We start from the raw sequence: 18,309 nt of genomic DNA on the forward strand, positions 1-18,309 counted from the left end.
ACTTCATTGAGTGCATGGCCGGCAGCTACAGTGTATGCATGCGTCTGAGTGTCTGAAAATGTGTATGCGTGGTGTCCCGTTACCTGAGAACAGGTTCTCTCTGTTGACCTCTGCAGCCTGCCCACCCATTTCTGCTCTATGATTGGTTGAAAGGATGTCAATCAAACTTACTGGGGTTTAGTAAAATATACATGCAAATATGCAAAAGAAATGCAACATATAAAACTCTCTTTGACTGTCACAGACAATTCTGACAGTTACAATGTTTCTTAAAGAACATTGTTAGTGTTTATAAAATGAGTTATTGTGTTGTTTTGGCACAAATCACTAATCAGTGAGCCAAAGTCTCTTTCGCTCTAATTGGCAAACATGCCCACACAGAACTATAAGAGGACAAACTGGACATGTGACTGGAAATTCGAAAAGTTTAATTTTTATTCATCCTTTAGATTATTTTCATGTATATGTGGGCATTAGTTTCCATCAATTTATGTCTGTAGCCATCACTATACGTTGTGTATTGTGTTCATTTCAATACATTTTACATTTTACATTTTACATTTTACACTGGGCTTGGCAAATGCTAAAATTATAACCACCCATTTATCAATCTACATTTACTTGCTCTTATTCACAATGAGTCTTTTTTTAAAAACATTTGAGATGTCATATCTTGTATCATCTTGACAGAATAAATGTCCATCTACTCTGGTTAGTTATTTTTTTCCCTGTCTGCCTGCTTTACTGGTTTTAACCACAAGGTGGTGGCAGAGATTTAATATGTGTGAATACAAAGTGTTATGGTTGTTTTTTATAGCAATATATTAATATGTATATAATATGTTTCAGCTATGGTGCTGGTAATATGTGTTATTATATGGCATTTTTAGGCAAATCTATACACAAATAAGGATCCATTCTGTTTGATAAATTGTCTGAATTAGGACATATTTTTGTTTGAAAGTAAAGCCAAAACCTTAATTAAAATAATTCCCTTTTTAAAATAATATAGTTTGACAGATATGGGTGTCCTGATCTTGTGATTCTCCTTCAGTCTCTTCTTAAACATCTGTGGATAAATTCACAGCATCCACCATGGGATTGGCTGTGACAGTAAACCAATTAGAGATTATTGTTAGGGTGGTTGCTAGGTGGAGCGGGAAGTGTGAGAGAGAGAGAGAGGTGAAGGGTGAAGGGGTTACTTTTTCTGGAATTCAGAGGCCCTAAATGGGGTCACCATGTATAGAAAAAAAGACGGTCTAAAAAATAAGAATGTGGAAGCATTTTAGCCAGCCACTGCACATGAAAGACAACACTCTTTTTGTTACCTGTCAACGCCATAATGCCTTCCCCAAGTTATGTTTGCACTGTCTCACATCCTTGTATTGCTGCTATAGCTTGAATATGACCAACTATCCTACTTTAGTGGTCACAGCTTAGTGACCTCTATGTCATGTGACCATAAGACCATCTAGGGCCTAACAAAATCAGAGCGTCAATACAACACCTTTACTAAAGAAAAAGTCTATAAATCCATTTAGAAGCTTTTTAAAAACAAGAGTTTAGGAGTCAGTAAAGTCATGGTTAATGCTACATCTGTTAAAGCAGCATTAAAACAGATCAAATTACCATGTTTACTGCGAAAGTGGGGGTTGCTTGTACTGATGATAACACACAGCTCTTGCCAGTTATGGAATTCTGCTCAGTTCTTTGGTGCTTTTTAGGGTCTTTGAGCTTTGTTTTGGTTTTCGTTTCCTTAACAGTCAACATTTTGGATTTAGCCTCATCTCTTTTAGCATTTTTAGCACAACAAGCACATTTTTGAGTTTAAAAATAAAACGCATAAATAGCTCTATGGAACTTTGGCCACATGTTGCATGTGTGTAGGTTTAACTACTGAAGTTAGAAGCAATGAATACAGTTGAGGGGTCACAGGCATGAGTCAGGCCATCAAACCTAAGCTAAAAGATGGAAATACTGGTCTCAGATTAGACTGATTGAGTGTTCTGACTTGAGGCACGTCCTGTTGTTGAATACAGCTCGTATAATTGCTAACCACCAGTCAAAACACCTCAGCTTAATAAGGTTTGAGAAGAGGAGAAGAAGAAGGCAGGGGGTCGAGGAGCTTGATTATGTATTATGACGATGTGTGCTGGTAGTGTACGTGCCAGGTTTTAATGTGGTAAATCATAAGGTGTGCCCCTCTTCCTGAAACCCCCTCACCCATCCATCCTCACCTCATCCCGTTCTACACCCCCCTCATCCCTGACTAATCAAGCTTCTCTCCCTGGGGGGTTTTCATCTTTAAATCTTAAACCTATCATCTGCTCCATTAGAGACCATCCTACCCATTTCCCCCCCAAAACTACTCATGCATTCATGGGAGTGAGAACTTTTGTGCAGCACACAAGTTGGAGAAAGGAAAGTATAAATTTAAACCTAATCCAATAACAAATAGCATTTTTAGAGAATCTTCTTTTGAGACATAACAACCATTGGCCTTTATGCCGTCATCTGGTCACCTGATTCGCCACCCTCTTCCACAGGATGAAGAGGGAGGTTAGCATGTCATGATATACTTTCTGGAGGTCCAAGACACCAGTGTCTTCAAAGAAGGGATACATATGCTGTAGAGTCTTTGATCTGAGAGTAAAAATGCTATTCTTTCAAGTCACCCCTTGTGGAAAATTAGTAACATTACAATCAAACGCAATAAAACATTTCTATATCAGCCTAAACTAACACCTCCACCAAGTGCAGCAATCCAACCCTCATCCTGGACCCCACCAAACATTTAGAGGCGCACAATACAACAGAACAGGCGCCCCTTTGTCATCAGCAACACAGGGCCCCTGTCCCTGCTCTATGATCACTGAGCTGCAGCACAGACAGAGTCCACACTTTATAAATGCTCCCATTCAACTGTATGCAATTAAAAAAAAATCTTAATTTTAATCTGATGATTAAAGACTGTTGTCTGTCAACATTGAGCTGACTTTTAAAGCTTTAATTGACTCTAGTGGGGGTTAGGTAAGCTGTCAGACATTAGCATCAGTGCCTAAATAAAAAATTTCCAGTAATTCAGTCCAAAAAGTGACTAGCTGAACTGAGCAGCTGTAGCTTAGCGGTTCCTAGGTTTGCACTACTTGTGACATTGCTGCTGTTTTATCTGTCAGTCTGCGTCCATGCAGGATGAAATGAATTGTTGACCACATCTGTTATTCAAACACACACATGCATGGGAGGAGAGGAGAGAGAGGGGAGGGGTGGAGAGGGGAGGATCAGTCGACTAACTAACTCTCTAATCTTCCAGTCTGAGAGAAAATCAAGTCAGCTTGTGTTGTAGAGTCCCCCTCCAGAGGAGAGGGAGTCAATAATTAAACAGTGAGAGAGGAGGGCTGGGATGCTGTTGGTTGGGGGGGGGGGTTGTTGTTGGGAGACGTCAGGGAGTCACAAACAGAGCAGGAGACAGACAGAGAGTGCCAGGGTCATAACGAAGAGGAGAAGGAAGAGAAAGGAGAAGAAAGGAGAGAGAGGCCAACAGGTTGCTCTTTGAATGTTTTTGGTGCCACAGGATCTCCTGGACTACTTTTACATCCTGCAGGACCCATAGCTGGAAATTAGCACCTGCCTTGCTTCTATGTGTATTTTGTAGCTGATTGGAGTCAGCGTGTCACAGAGGATGGGAGCCACTCGCCTCTCTATTGCAGTCTTCTTCCTGCTCTCCTCTCCTGTGCAAGCCCAGTGGTTTAGTTTTTTATGGGGAAACACTAATAGCGAAACTGACTCTCCTCCCTCCACTTCACCTTCCATCACCTCTTCTGTCACCTCACCTGGCTTTTCTGACACCCCGGGGACAAGGTGGGTGGGAGAAGGGGCCGAGGTGACAGAGAAACCTGTGGAGGCTACTGGAATGGAAGGGTCTCTGCTGGCCCCTACTCTACCCAGCAATGTTGTGTCAATTCCTGGCTACAGTACTGTAGAACCAGGGACGATGCCTCCAGAGGAGAATGAAGGCAGCAATTTCAAGTCCCAGTACAAACCTCTGAAACACTGGAAGTGTGGTGAGTGAAGAAGAGAATGTTTTGGTTTGATTGATACTCCCTACTCTTTAAATTCCAACCTGGATGTGGAGTTCTCTTTATTGTTATCCAAGTGTGTATCATGAGGCACAAAGGAGTCTCTGACTATGGGTGCATGCTGGTATGCGGCACAGTACCTTCAATATATGCCCTATTCAAAGCCTCAACACTTGGACAAATCTGGCAAGAGAGGAAAAGAGCAAGGAGGCCAAGCCGCGGGAAGCTTTTGTGTGTCATGGTAGGGTCAAGGTGGCGATGCTAAGGGAGTGGGTAAAACTGTTTTAATAAGTCTCCACAAGCTGATCTGGCATCCATGTGGCCAACAAGACGAGGATTAGCATCAGGAGGAAGGAATAATTAGGGAGCAATGTGATGCAGAATGATCTGTGATTAGCTTATTACTTGGTTTGAGGACAACTTTAAATGAAACTGGCCTAATTATTTACTCTGCATAGTTTGGTTGCCTTGCCCGAGACCTGTCAGTCTGAATACTGTCTTAATAAATTAATGAATCAGACCCAGTATTGGAATCAGTGGAGTAAAAGATAGGTGGAGGATTTATTCTGAGATTTGAAATGAATCATATTGGTGCTGTATCTGCTATTTAATCCATATCACATGATGTTACTAGGATTTGGCCACAGCCTGTGTTGTGTGTGTATACATGTGTGTGTGTGTGTGTGTGTGTGTGTGTGTGTGTGTGTGTGTGTGTGTGTGTGTACCAGTGATGAGAAATACCACTGTTTTGTTTATTATTATTGTCACTTATTGGTGCTTATTTGAAACATCACAAACTTTTCTTGTCTTTAACCAGTGGTCCCCAACCACCGGGCCGGGCACTGGTACCGGTCCGTGGGTCATTTGGTACCGGGCCGCACAGAAAGACTGAGCAAAAAATATATTATTCATTATCTGAGTCTGAAAGCTGTTTCATTTATAAATCGATCAGATTCATCCTCCTGTGCCTTTAAGCACCTGCCCAGACGCTTGTCTCGGTCACGGGATACAGCGCCCCAAAATTAAGCCTAAAAGCTAGCAAAAATGAATAAAAAACAAACGTCTTTGGAGAGCTTCTTCGGAAAGGGGAAAAGGCCTAACGAGGAGACAGAAGAAGAGGAGCCTACCCCTTCAAAGAAAAAGAAACCTGCATTTAAAAGACTATATCAGGAGTCCTATTTAAAATACGGATTTATTGCAAGAGGTGATTCTCACACACCAAGTCCGCTCTGAGTGATATGTGGCGAAGCCTTCAAAACTGCTTTGGCACTTAAGCACCCTGCATTAAAAGACAAGCCATGGAGTTTTTTGAAAGAAGAAAATGTGAACAAGAAGGACAGAAGCAATTAATGACGGCCAAAACAAAATTACAGAGTGGACTAGACATAAGAAACACGCTTCGGGTGTCATTGTCTCCCATTATCCCCAGATGGGACCGCCTCATTGCTGAGAAAGCTCAAAGGCTCCCACTAATTAAGCATAAGAGTAAGTTGTCTTTGTATGCACTTTGTTTTTATTTTATATATTTTTTTCTGTGCCGGTCCATAAAAATATTGTTTTACATGATACCAGTCCTTGGTGCAAAAAAGGTTGGGGACCGCTGGTTTAAACCTCTTAGTTGTAAATAACTCCATCTAGGCAGCTATAGTTGTCCCCCTTTCAGCACTGCTACCAGAATGCCACTGCACATTTGTGTATATTTTACCTACTTTTCATGCTTCTTACTATGCTGGCTCAGACCTTGAGAACTCTTCACAACCGTATGAGTGTCAGCATGGTCCAATCAAGTGGCTTTCATCAAAGTTATGACTAGTAATCACCACCAGGTCCCTGCTGCCAAAGTTTGTTCTCTGACCAGATTTCAAGCAGTAAGACAGGCCATTATATTTAACTGTATGTCTGTCTGATAAGGGCTTGTCGGTTCCTTTCAGTCTAATGACTACACATCTGGCCTGGAGGTGTGCGGCCTTTGGTGTGTTTTTGTGTGTGCATAATGTTTGCCCACCTCACATCCTGCGTTTGCAATAATAAAGATGTAAAAGTGCAGACATCTCCTTGTGGTGGTGTGAGTGGTGCACACAAACACACCAAAGGCGGCACACCTCCACCAAACCCTCTAATCAGGTATGTTTCCAGTTAGTCAGGCTAATGAATTAGAGACCCCCAAACGTCTGCCCTTTCTGGTCTGGTCGTGGGAGTTGATGTGGGCGACATGTCTGTTTGATGTGTGCTTAAGTGTATGCAAATCTTTTTTTTTTTTTGTATGTGCACGAGAGACAGTTGGGTAGCAAGGGGTGAGCGTGGATGGAATGAAGAGGTGAGAGTGTGTGTCGCTACGGGAGACGGCTCCATAGCGGAGGAAATCGGGAATGTGAAGCCATCTCCTCACATACACACTAAATACTCTGATTGCTAGTCGTTGTGTGCATATTTCTGTTTGGAAGGATTAGATGTAAGCGCAGTGAGGCGTGGGCTGGGTCTGGATCAAATCAAATTAAATTAAAGCCAATGTCAGGATGATTTACACGTGCCTCCTCCTTTGATATGGTCAATGAACGAGCAATACGCAGGTAGTAGGGGGTGCAGACATCTCTTAGTAAAGTATCTGGCTCTGTGGCTCCCTCTGTTGTTCATCCTTTATTTTTTCCTTATCGCTTTCTCTCTGTCTCAGAACGAGGCTCAGGAAGTCATCTGGACCTGACGGAGGTAATTGGCGTCCCCCTCCCTCCCTCAGTCTCCTTCAGTCCTGGCTATGAGGGGTTTCCAGCCTACAACTTTGGGCCAGACACGAACATTGGTCGACTCACCAAAAACTTTGTGCCAGGGTCATTCTACAGGGACTTTGCCATCATTGTCACGGTAACACTACCCCCTACAATCTTCTTTAATGCAGCTTACATTTAACAAATGACTATAGTTTAATCGTGAACACGGTAAAGGACTTTTAATGCAGAGCATCGAATGGTTAATATCTGCTTGTGTTGCTTGTCTAAAAAAAATAAAAAAAGGTCTAAGTGTATTAAAAAATTCACAGATTATGGTATACATACCAAGCTAAGCTTAACCCAAAGTAAACACAGAAAGGAACTTTTATTTTATGTATATTTTATATATATATATACATATATATATATAGTTTACTATATATAGTATGGATATATGGGGATATTTATTAATTATATTAATATATATTAACTCCTGTCTATTTATTTAGGTACGTCCAGCTAGCCAGAAAGGAGGCGTGCTCTTTGCCATCACAGATGCCGGTCAGAAGGTGGTGGAGCTGGGTTTGGCCCTAACTCCAGTTCGCGGGGGCCTGCAGAGCATCTTACTGTACTACACTGACAAAGAGCAGGCCAATCACAGCCACAAAGCTGCAGCGTTTAGTGTCCCGGATATGACAGACCAGTGGACACGATTCACAGTGAGTACTTGATATTGATGTGATATTTTTAGCAAGCATAAATATAAATCCTGCCATTTCATTTCTAACGTGTGTGTTTGCTTGTCAGGTGGTGGTAGAGCATGACGAGGTGCGTCTCTATATGGACTGCGGAGAGGCCGAGAGGACAACCTTCCACAGGAAGCCGGAGAAACTCACCTTCACACACGGCTCTGGCATTTTTGTAGCAAATGCAGGCAGCACGGGCCTCGAAACGTTTGTGGTAAGTGGAAACGTCAATGATAGTGGTGGCGACAGGAGTCTTCTTCCTGTGGAAAAACAAAACAGGAGGCCATGCCAGTGTTAGCTAACATTAAGGTATTCGTGTCTATGGATGTGTGTGTTTTGGCCTCTCATTACCATGTAAAAGACTTAGACTATCATCTGCCCTCAGTCTGTCTCCTCTGGAAACTGCCCAACATTCAGTCTAATGAAACAATTTGTGTTTAATTAGACCAGTTGGCTGCAAAGCGAAAACTCACATTACCATATGCAACAAGCAGGAATCTGAAATACTGTCCTAGTTTCTAATAAATGCCTTGAAATGATTTAAAATTGACAAATAAATGCTAACAACAACAAAAAACTAGAGTGAAGGTAAAGAATGGGGTACAGTGATGCAGGAATGAGAGCACGTCGGAGTATACAATGGCCAAGCATTGACCATAGTCACACAGGAGCCAGGATGGGAAGTGAGAGTGACGAGATGATTAAAAAAACTTACGTTTTCTTTGACAAAATGAATAAATTAATTAATTAATTTACCACAAACCCCAGTAAGCAAAAATAAAGAAAGAAAGAAACTGACAATAACAATGTGCCTTATTGGCCTTGCAAATGTGAGGTTTGTAATAAACTTTAAATATCCACTAAGTACAGATGTCTCAATAATTTAAAAGCACAGCAACTGCATCACTGCCATCGTGTTCCATTGTTTTAGTTCACTAAATATTCTGAAGACAAGGAAAAAGTACAAACATGAGATGACGATGACTATGATTGGATTAGAATGAAATATCTTAATATGTGGCTTAATAGGCTAATAATTAAAGGTTTGTTTTTACCATATCTTTCATGGCACAGTATAACCATGTGACACTGGACCACAGTGACATTTCACAGCCACTACAACACAGGTTAAAGAACAGTGTTCACCGATGCTAAAACTGAATGCTATACTGCGTGAGTAAGTACAATATGATGAGCAGCTTCACAAGGCTAATCTTTATTTGTGTGGGTTAACATGTCATGACCACTTCTGGTACAACATCCTGGGTTATTTATTTGTTTGTGAGGAACAGAGACTGAGAGAAAGTAAGATGGGAGGACAAACTAAGGAGGAAGTGAGGAAGGAGAAGCGGAAAGGGAGGAAAGGATGGGAGAAGATCAATAGCAGATGAGGATGTTGAAGATGTCAACATGGCTTGGTTGAGGTCACATAATGTGTATTAGAGCGCTGTCAATTTAGAAACTCCCCCTGGTTATAGAACACTTGACGTCTGCTTTTTTCCACTCTACAAAGGAAAAATACAAGCTGGCAGTCAAGTGCTGTTGCCATGGCGAGACAACGCCGTCATCCTCACCTCATTCTGCTTTGTTCAGTGTAGCCTGACTTTCTAAACAAGTTATCTGAAGCATGACGACATAACATGAGCATGCTCAGCAGCCGTCAGTCCACTCATGTATCTGGGTCACTGTGTGTTGGTGGTTTGTTGTCTTCGCTGATCTGCATTTGCTGGTTTTATATGATTCAATCTAAAAAAGCTGCATTTCATTGATATAAATTTGTGAGTCTGAGGATGTGTGTACAGGTTTGTGACAGGCTTTAGACATCTAGTCTCTATGGTGATATGACCATAGAGACTAAATTAAGTGTGTGAGTGTAAATTAAGTTCATACTGTCCAGAACAAACTGACTACAGCAGCTAATGCATCCTATACCTTGTATACAGTTTAGGTAATTTGGCACAATTATTACATATTGCGCACATACTACAGAAAATACTATTGTTACAGCTACGTTGTTGACATTAGGTTGCTAATATTTCAAATACAGTCCGCTCACATGATTCATGGCTTTCTCTCGCGGCAAGGTTAGCTTAGCTGCTACACGGCTAATAACAACAGCTTGCTGAAATACACTGAAAAGTGGTAAACGGCGCCAATTTTCATATTGTACCTGGTATTATCTGTTTCTACTTAAATGTGTGTATTGTGTTTACGCATTCTTACCTGAAATTATAGAGAAAACAGAACGGAACATTAGCATGTTGCATTTTGTACAGCGCCATGTTGGGGCGCTCAACAGGCGTCACACCCCCTCTTGTGGCAAAAGTTATGAACTGCACCAACCAAGTGCTGAAATATAGTAAAACTAGAATAGGTGGTGAAAAAAATTATACTTTTAATTAAAGTTACATTAAATTTAATTACAGTACATGAAATTAAATGATTACACTATAAAGTATCATTACACAATGAAATCTCTCTGTGTCTTCAGGGTTCCATTCAGCAGCTGGTGATCAAAGATGATCCCCGAGCAGCAGAGGAGCAGTGTGAAGACGACGATCCCTATGTGAGACACAGACATGAACCTTGCTTTTAATGTTTACATTTGTTAGCACCTAAAGAATACATATTTAAAACAGAACACATTTGTTGTGCAATGCTTTCAATATACATGTGAAACAACAGCACCCCCTTGTGGTTGCAAGATCTCATTGAATTTAAAACTGAAAACATAATGTGATGTTTGATAAAGGCCTCAGGCTACGCAAGTGGAGATGAAGCACTGGATGACAGAGAGACTGAGGAAGACACGATGAAGAGCACACGTGGGAGGAAACCCGGCAAGGCACAGGTAGGAAACATTTTTCCCTCAGATATGTGTGGACCACAGCTGCACACAGGGTGCATGTAAGTTCGTTTGTTGTCTGTATGGTGCACTCCCTCTTCCTTATCATAAACAGCGGGCTCTTTTTTTTCTTCTTTCTGTCTTTAATCCTCCCACATTGTGGAAGTCAGTCTGACCTCAAACATCCTAGAAACTAAACTCAGTTTGAAGCTTCAAAGAGAACTGACCTTCACATGGTTGAACAACTGTGTTAAAAGTCATGATGGAGGCCCGCTTTGGACTTCACCAGCAACACAATTAACAAATAGTTTCAATTTCAACTATTTCTCACACTCATTTTTCTCATATCTTGTAAGGAGGAGAACAGTGTTCCTGTTAGAGCTCCACCCACTGAGGCTCCAGAGGTGGAGCTAGATGAGTATTCTGGTCACATGACTCCAACAGTAGCCAATGAAGAACTGCTAAGAGGTCAGTATGAATGTGTTTTTTACTACAAAGTATAATGAATTAATGATGATGCCAAAATAATGTGTGAGAATCTGCTCGGTAAATCTTGATGATGTCATACGTGCAGGCACACACCGCACAGAAGAACCAGGAGAGCGATCGGGAGCTGTACGTACACACATATCGTCTCGGAAGCATGTTTTGATGTCTCTGCAGATACAAATGACTTAAAAGATGTTATATTCAAACTACAGGGACATGTCAGGCCTGGTTTGAAAGGAGAACGTGGGGATCCTGGACCACCTGGCCTACCTGGACCTCCAGGGCCACCACATGGGGCCACCAAGCCTGGAGTGTTTGGAGCACAGGGGCCAACGGGATCACCTGGAACGCCAGGGAGAGATGGACAGAAGGTCTGTGTGTCCGTGCTTTTATGATAATCTGGGTTTTAAACAGACCTTCATGCTTTCACTGTTCACACTTCACAGGGAAGCAAGGGTGAGAAAGGAGACCCGGTAAGTAAAGCATCTTTTTTTTTATTTGATTGCTGTATCTCCTCCTGCGCTTTGTTATAATCATATTTTCCCCTTTCAGGGTCAGAGAGGACCACTGGGAAATCCAGGTCTGACTGGAGAATATGGAGCTAAAGGAGACAAGGTACATATAGAAGTGCTAGTCGCTTCTCTTTCTGTTCTCTTATAATATCAAATATAATCTCTTTCTGTTGTCCCCCTCTCTGCAGGGAGACCAAGGTGTTGGTTTACCAGGCCCTCCAGGTCCTCCTGGTGTCCCTGGACCTCCTGGACCACCAAGATCACGCAGTGTGCCTGTAAGAAGCACAAATAATATTTAAATAATATGGATTATGTCAGATTTTAGAGATGTGGATACAACATGGCCGAATGAATATGTGTGTTTTAGTACGGACATGACGCCCTTGGATCTGGGTTTGAAGACTTGGACAGTGATGCTGAACTCGTTAGGGTAAGAGATCATCAGACATCATTTAATTTACATGGTGGACAGTAGTACAAAATGTAAAATTTCCTCCAGGGACCCCCTGGTCCACCAGGGCCTCCAGGACCTCCTGGCCCCCCTGGCACACATCTGTCATCATCCAACGCCACAGAGGGACTCTCTTCTGGGTATGCTGGGCCACCTGGTGCTCCTGGTAGGGATGGATTCCCAGGCAAACATGGAACACCAGTAAGTTCATTCAGTTTACTGTCATGTCAGTTCTCTGATCTGTTACATGGTTATATTTCAATATGATTTAAACTTTTTATGTTTCCTAATTGTTCCTTCCCACCTCCTTGCTCCATTACTACCTTCTGTTTCAGATGTTTGAGGATTGGTTTAGTGGTTCAGGGCCTGATGGTTCAGGTTCGGGCTCAGAGTTGTCCTCTGTCCTCAGCTCAGACCTCAGCTCTGCTTTCAGTTCTGGTTTCAGTTCTGAGGCCAGTTTTGGTTCTGGGTCTGGGCTTGACTTCAGCTCCGCTTGGGGCTCAGGCGAGGTATATACTGGCCTGGTTTCCATGGAGAAACAGGCAAATACTAAAAGGCAGAATGACAGTTAAAAGCAAGAGCATTAGGGTGGTGACACTCGTCTCAATGGCACAATGCTCAGACTGCTATGACTGCACATGATCCCCAACCATGTTTCCTAACTTGCTGGCTGGCAGGTGCCTAAAATGAAACCAAGCTGGCTGAAGTGTGTGTGTGTGTGTGTGTGTGTTCATTTACTTTCAGTGGAACTGTCATCAGTAGCTAAATCAGTTCAGCCTGATGTGTCACTTTAAATGATGACGAGTGAACTGAAAGAAACTGGCCACAAACTTCCAGCTGCTTTTTGCTTCTTGTATCCAACATGGTAAAGGAATGACTCTGCCTTTTTGATTTTATATTGTACTATGTTTCTGTATCAATATACTGAAACATAGGGGAGGACACCAAGGCATACTGATGTACAAACCTTGTACAAGCAAAGCATTAACAGACTCTTAAACTTCATTCCTGTCACATTTTTTCAGTCAGTGTGGGCTCATTTTTCATATTTGTGGCTAGAAGTAAGGAGACTTCAAGAATGTCTATTGTGCAGCATAAGCTAAAATGGAATAAATCACAAAAATAATATGTGCATTTTACAGCCTGTTTTAAGCAGTTTTTCACACATCTGCACTGTTGCAGAATGTTTTGCCACATGACTGATGGTCACAAGAGAGACACAGAGACGTGCAGATGATTTTTTTTATGAAAAATTGTTAGTGCAAATGAGTTCATTTTAAACTGCGACAAAGTTAGAAAAAAGTAAATAATTTAGAAATATTTTCGTTTTTTTATTATTTTAATTTTATTTAAAAATATTCTAGAGTATTTTAGAATATTTATTAAAAAATATTAGAAAAATACTTTTAGTATTTTTTTTTATATTTTACATTTTAGAATATTCTTATATTCTTATTCAAAAAAATTACCTAATTGCTTTTATAAATGAGCCTAGTAATAAAATAAAATAAAATAAAATAAAATAAAATAAAATAAAATAAAATAAAAATCAGGTCTTACAATTCAGCATGCCTTGGAATGTATCCTCTGACACATTATTATGATCTGCTTGATTAAAGGAATACATCAAATTAATATGTTATCGTTACAGCTTTCCTGTTGTGCCAAGAAAACATGATAAAATCATCCTTGCCTGTTTGATTGCTACCAGCACTGCTCTGTGTTAAAACATTTATTATTATTTTATAATACATGCAGCCACTTAGGTCTGTAAGCTGATGTATAAACATCGTGACTCAGTTGTAGTATTGACTCACGCATGGATGATGTTATCACTGTTATCAGGAAAGCGAACTTAATTTGATTATTTCTTTAAAGTGACTGGCTTTCACCTTTGAACATGATGTTGGAAAGGGTCAATAGAGAGCGGTGCGTTCATGTCTCCTTCTTTGTCCGTCCAGGGTCCAGCAGGAAAAGATGGGCCACCTGGTGCATCTGGGCCCGTGGGAGAGAAGGTGAGACAGACAGCCATGAGCTCAGAAGAGTTACATGGACCGTATTCTGTTATATGCTGATGAGCACTCACCTCTCGATGGAGCACTCACCTCTCTCTCTCTCTCTCTTCTTTTGTATGTCTGCAGGGTGAACAGGGTTTACCTGGCCCCCCTGGACCAAAGGTACTCAAACTGGAGTAAGGCAAAGCACATCTACAACAAGTGCTGACTCTTTCACTGTCATGTTTGTCTCCTGTTGTCTCCATAGGGTGAATGTGGGTCTCTGGGTACAACAGGATCTCCTGGACCCCAAGGACCTGAGGGTCCACAAGGAAGGAGGGGCCCTGTAGGTCCACCAGGACCTCCTGGCCCACCTGGACTTCCAGGAACTAAATTCTTTGTCGAGGTGACCTCATTTTGCATCAAAAATCACTGCAGTCATATTTTAATGATTAGGCTGGGAGCTAAAGGGTTAAACCTGAGTTGAACGTCACTGTGTTTTTGTATTCAGGACATGGAGGGATCTGGAAAGAGTGACATGCTCATTGGAGCTGGAGTCAGGGGATCACAGGTCAGTGTGACAGTGTGTATGTACTTACGTAGACAGTCCATGTTGTTTCATATGTGGTCATTTCTTTGCTTTGTACTTCTCAGGGTCCCCCTGGTCTACCTGGTCCGCAGGGACCACAGGTAATCTGATCGTATTCATTAGGATCTGAGAAAGCTTTCTGATTGTTCGTAAGATAGCGAAAGTTACGTTCTTTCTTTCTTGTGTCTTCTATAGGGTGAGGATGGTGCACCTGGAGCACCAGGGCTCTCTGTCAAGGTGAGGTTTTTGGGTGGACTTTTTCTCTCTTTCTTTCGTGCTTATAAAAATTGAGCATCACTAATCAGTGGAATTTATATTATGTACATATACACATAAACACAATGTAACAATGCTAAATTTCACCTCCGCTCTGTGCATCATCTTACCTCTGTCTGATTGCAGGGTGAACCAGGAGACCCAGGACCTGAGGGTCATCAAGGTCTTGCTGGCCTACCTGGGGCTAGGGTAAGTAGCAGTTTTTTGTTTTGTTTTTTTTAGCTTATGCTAAAATTTTTAGCTCATGTTTTAGCACATCACATCTATCTTTAATTTGTTTAATTAAGCCAAATGTTCCCCTTCAGCACAGATACTTCGTCAATGTTTTAGGAGCATTTTCTAACACCTTCGTTTACCATTTGTTTATCTTCTTAAACAGGGAGCCAAAGGAGAGAAAGGCAGTCCTGGACCCAAGGTAGAGTATTATTTTATGTGTGAATATTTAAGTGTCTTATCATGGTCTGCTCTGTGTTTTAGACATGGTAATATTCATTATATATATGTTCACTGCAGGGAGATAAAGGCGCTGATGGACTCAGTATCCCAGGACCACCTGGGCCTGTTGGGCCTCCTGGACCTGTCATTAATCTAGCAGATGTATGTATGCAGACAAACACAATTAAGAAACCAGGATTGAAATTGCATAAAAACAACAACAACATTCTGCTCTGTGTGCAGCTGCTGAATGTTACAGAAGGCATCTTTAACTTCACTGAGATCAGAGGACTACCAGGCCCCCAGGTGCGTACGTTACAGCTGTTATTGCTAAGTTATCACATGTATGTGTATGCCTTATGTATGCATAAATGTGTGTGTGTGTGCATATGTGTTGCAGGGCTCTGAAGGTTTGCCCGGCAGAGCTGGATTTCCAGTAAGATCATTTTTGCTACACATTACTGTATGCTGAATCTGAATGTGCACAAGACTATTTTAGAATTTATTCATAGTAGATAGAAGTAAGAATAATTTTTTTTCCAACTCTGCTTTTGCTTACTTTGGGCTGAACATGGTAGGTAATCAAAGCATTGTGTGGTATTATCACTACACACGTGATTTGATTCGAAATTTTAGCATCTTCATCATTTTATCCCTCCTCAGGGCCCGAGAGGACCAAAAGGAGACATAGGCCCTCCAGGAATCCATGGGCCAGCGGGTCTTAAGGTGAGAACTGGACCTTAAGAGTGAAGTGAGTGAGTTTAATCATGGATTATTTATTTAGCTCTTTTCATTTGCTCTGTCAGGGAGAAAAGGGAGAACCAGGAGTGACTATAGCCGCTGATGGATCTCTCTTATCTGCGCCGCGAGGCCCTCAGGGGCCCAAAGGCATAAAGGTATCAGATATCAGAGATAAATATCAGTTCAGAATTGTATATAATTCTATACGTGGTCTATACATCTGTATTCTCATGTCCTGTTTCACTAACCAGCTTTGAATTTTCACAGGGTGACCGTGGCTTCCCAGGACCTGCTGGACTTATGGTTAGTCAATATTAATACAAACTGTTCGCATTATCCCATTAAACTTTTATTGGTGTGTTGTTATTTTAAGTATGATTACTGACATTAGATCAATGACTGTCTGTTTGTTCTAGGGTCCAATAGGACCTTCAGGACAAAAAGGAGAATATGGCTTTCCTGGGCGTCCGGTGAGTTCTTTTATTTATTATTTTTTATGTTTTGGATTAATACATTTATATGTGCATTAAATAATTAATGCTTCCTTTCTGCAGGGGCGCCCTGGTATGCCCGGGAGGAGAGGTGACAAAGGAGAAACTGTTGGCGTCCCGGTAAGTGAAAAATACGGAAAGGATGGAGTATTAATAAATATTAGCCTGATGACACATATAAAAAAAAAAAATCTTACCAATAATAACAAATACTGACTGCCTTGCTAACCGGCATACTCACACTGCATATGAAACACTCATATAGACATGTAGCCTTTAACGTTCTCCCTCTGTCTGTCTGTCTTAGGGGCCTCCAGGTCCTCCTGGCCCACCCGGACCTCCAGGAAGAATTCCCGGCCTGAATGGAGTAAGTATGATGATCAATCATCAATTATCAACCATTTCCAGTTCAATAATAGACTGTGATTATGATGATAATACCTGGACCCAATACACCCAATATATGACCCACAGCTGATTTTCACATTCCACAAGTGCTGATAGTAGAAAAAGTGAAATATGTCTTGCTGCGTGACCAACTTTGTGGGTTTGACATTCAGTCTGATCATGCTGCTCTTCTTTGAATCTTAAAGACAGTGTTCCCGGTGCGCCCCAGACCGCACTGCAAAAAGGGACGAGTAAGTGTGTGAGTCGGACCATCTGATTGGTCCGTTCCGAGTTTGGAAATGGGACCATCTGGTGGTTCTGTCGGTGTGTGGGTGTCACAGCATGGCAGCTGCAAACTGTACCCCCATTCCTCCTCCCTTTCATTTCCCCGCTCTTTGTGCCTCTAATGGTCTTTGAAAGGGCTGCGGATCTGGCCTCTATTCATCAGCTTTAACATTTGTCGTGTTGTATCCAGATTACTAACAGATTATTTGATGAACTCTAATGTGTTATGCACAGGACAAATGTTACTGTCTGGTGTTAAAAGTGGTCTGAATTCTGTTCCTCTCATCTGTTCTTTAGCTTCTCAGGGGTGAGGAAGCTGGAAGAAAACAAAACAGACGCTATTGATGCTCATAGTGTAGATCAGAGTTGCCTCCATGTCATTTTTGTCAATTCAAAGTATTTTGTCCAGGCTTTTATAATGAAAGTGAGATGTGTTCACCTCTGATCTACATGTTGTTGGGTGTATAGTTTCCTTTCATAGTTCTGGGTGTGTGGGTTCTCCTACTGGACGTTTCTTTATGGTCAAAAGGCACTAAAAAGGGATTATGGGTAGGATTTACGGTAGTTAAATAGCGGCCTTCAGGAGGTCAGTGAATTTAAAACAGATTCTCTGTCAAACTAAAATCTCTCTTGTGAAGCGTTCTGCTTTAATCTTAATCCCTGTTTTTTAACCTTGATAGTCGGGTGAGGGCTGTTCGTTGCTGCATGCGTTCTTGTATTTAACAGGTTTTCATTGTTGTTATCATAATCCAACTTTTAACATAACAGTGGCCTATGTACATTACACGTCACCACAGTGTGTGTGTGTGTGTGTAGGAATCAGCGACAAGGGAAAATTCAGTTGGATCTAAAGGAGACAAAGGAGATGACGGATTACCCGGTGAGCCAGGGACGCCTGGTAAGACAAGTGTACATGTCATGTTTGATTTAAACTGACTTGCAATTCATTAATGTTACGTCTATGTATCTTCTCAGCATACATGATTCCAGATGGAGTTGTGGTGAGTACTGACAATGACGGTCAAGGTGCAACTCGTCACTATGGTAACCCAAAAATAAACCTGATGGGGATGCTTGTTTCTAAATTAGATTTCTAGATTTCTAAAGTGTAAAGTCTAAATTGTATATATAGATGGATGATGAGGCTCCACCCCTGCCTTTGTAAGAAAAAAAAACATTAGCTGCTGATCTCAGTGTTAGTTCCTACTTTTTTAGCCATCAATGACTAATTACAATAACATATACAAATGAAAAAAACAAACACTTGATTTTTTTGTTGGGTCC

At 41.4% G+C, this 18,309-nt stretch overlaps 1 protein-coding gene across 1 annotated transcript in view; it reads left to right on the plus strand.

Moving 5' to 3' along the window:
* Nucleotides 1-18,309, plus strand: part of col15a1b (collagen, type XV, alpha 1b) — a 30,546-nt gene that overhangs the window by 8,510 nt on the left and 3,727 nt on the right. The window contains exons 3-36 of the mRNA XM_028426886.1: nucleotides 6,751-6,938; nucleotides 7,294-7,503; nucleotides 7,592-7,744; nucleotides 10,022-10,096; nucleotides 10,283-10,381; nucleotides 10,732-10,843; nucleotides 10,950-10,990; nucleotides 11,077-11,235; nucleotides 11,311-11,337; nucleotides 11,417-11,479; nucleotides 11,565-11,651; nucleotides 11,744-11,806; nucleotides 11,876-12,028; nucleotides 12,163-12,336; nucleotides 13,789-13,842; nucleotides 13,969-14,004; nucleotides 14,090-14,227; nucleotides 14,333-14,392; nucleotides 14,476-14,511; nucleotides 14,606-14,647; nucleotides 14,813-14,875; nucleotides 15,066-15,101; nucleotides 15,200-15,283; nucleotides 15,365-15,427; nucleotides 15,522-15,557; nucleotides 15,785-15,847; nucleotides 15,928-16,017; nucleotides 16,130-16,165; nucleotides 16,279-16,332; nucleotides 16,417-16,473; nucleotides 16,661-16,720; nucleotides 16,947-16,991; nucleotides 17,842-17,923; nucleotides 18,001-18,026. Of these exons, the coding sequence (XP_028282687.1) occupies nucleotides 6,751-6,938; nucleotides 7,294-7,503; nucleotides 7,592-7,744; nucleotides 10,022-10,096; nucleotides 10,283-10,381; nucleotides 10,732-10,843; nucleotides 10,950-10,990; nucleotides 11,077-11,235; nucleotides 11,311-11,337; nucleotides 11,417-11,479; nucleotides 11,565-11,651; nucleotides 11,744-11,806; nucleotides 11,876-12,028; nucleotides 12,163-12,336; nucleotides 13,789-13,842; nucleotides 13,969-14,004; nucleotides 14,090-14,227; nucleotides 14,333-14,392; nucleotides 14,476-14,511; nucleotides 14,606-14,647; nucleotides 14,813-14,875; nucleotides 15,066-15,101; nucleotides 15,200-15,283; nucleotides 15,365-15,427; nucleotides 15,522-15,557; nucleotides 15,785-15,847; nucleotides 15,928-16,017; nucleotides 16,130-16,165; nucleotides 16,279-16,332; nucleotides 16,417-16,473; nucleotides 16,661-16,720; nucleotides 16,947-16,991; nucleotides 17,842-17,923; nucleotides 18,001-18,026 (2,765 nt within the window). The remainder of the gene's footprint in view (nucleotides 1-6,750; nucleotides 6,939-7,293; nucleotides 7,504-7,591; nucleotides 7,745-10,021; nucleotides 10,097-10,282; nucleotides 10,382-10,731; nucleotides 10,844-10,949; nucleotides 10,991-11,076; nucleotides 11,236-11,310; nucleotides 11,338-11,416; nucleotides 11,480-11,564; nucleotides 11,652-11,743; nucleotides 11,807-11,875; nucleotides 12,029-12,162; nucleotides 12,337-13,788; nucleotides 13,843-13,968; nucleotides 14,005-14,089; nucleotides 14,228-14,332; nucleotides 14,393-14,475; nucleotides 14,512-14,605; nucleotides 14,648-14,812; nucleotides 14,876-15,065; nucleotides 15,102-15,199; nucleotides 15,284-15,364; nucleotides 15,428-15,521; nucleotides 15,558-15,784; nucleotides 15,848-15,927; nucleotides 16,018-16,129; nucleotides 16,166-16,278; nucleotides 16,333-16,416; nucleotides 16,474-16,660; nucleotides 16,721-16,946; nucleotides 16,992-17,841; nucleotides 17,924-18,000; nucleotides 18,027-18,309) is intronic.

This window comes from Parambassis ranga, chromosome 17 (assembly GCF_900634625.1).
Source record: "Parambassis ranga chromosome 17, fParRan2.1, whole genome shotgun sequence".
NCBI classification, from domain to species: domain Eukaryota; kingdom Metazoa; phylum Chordata; class Actinopteri; family Ambassidae; genus Parambassis; species Parambassis ranga.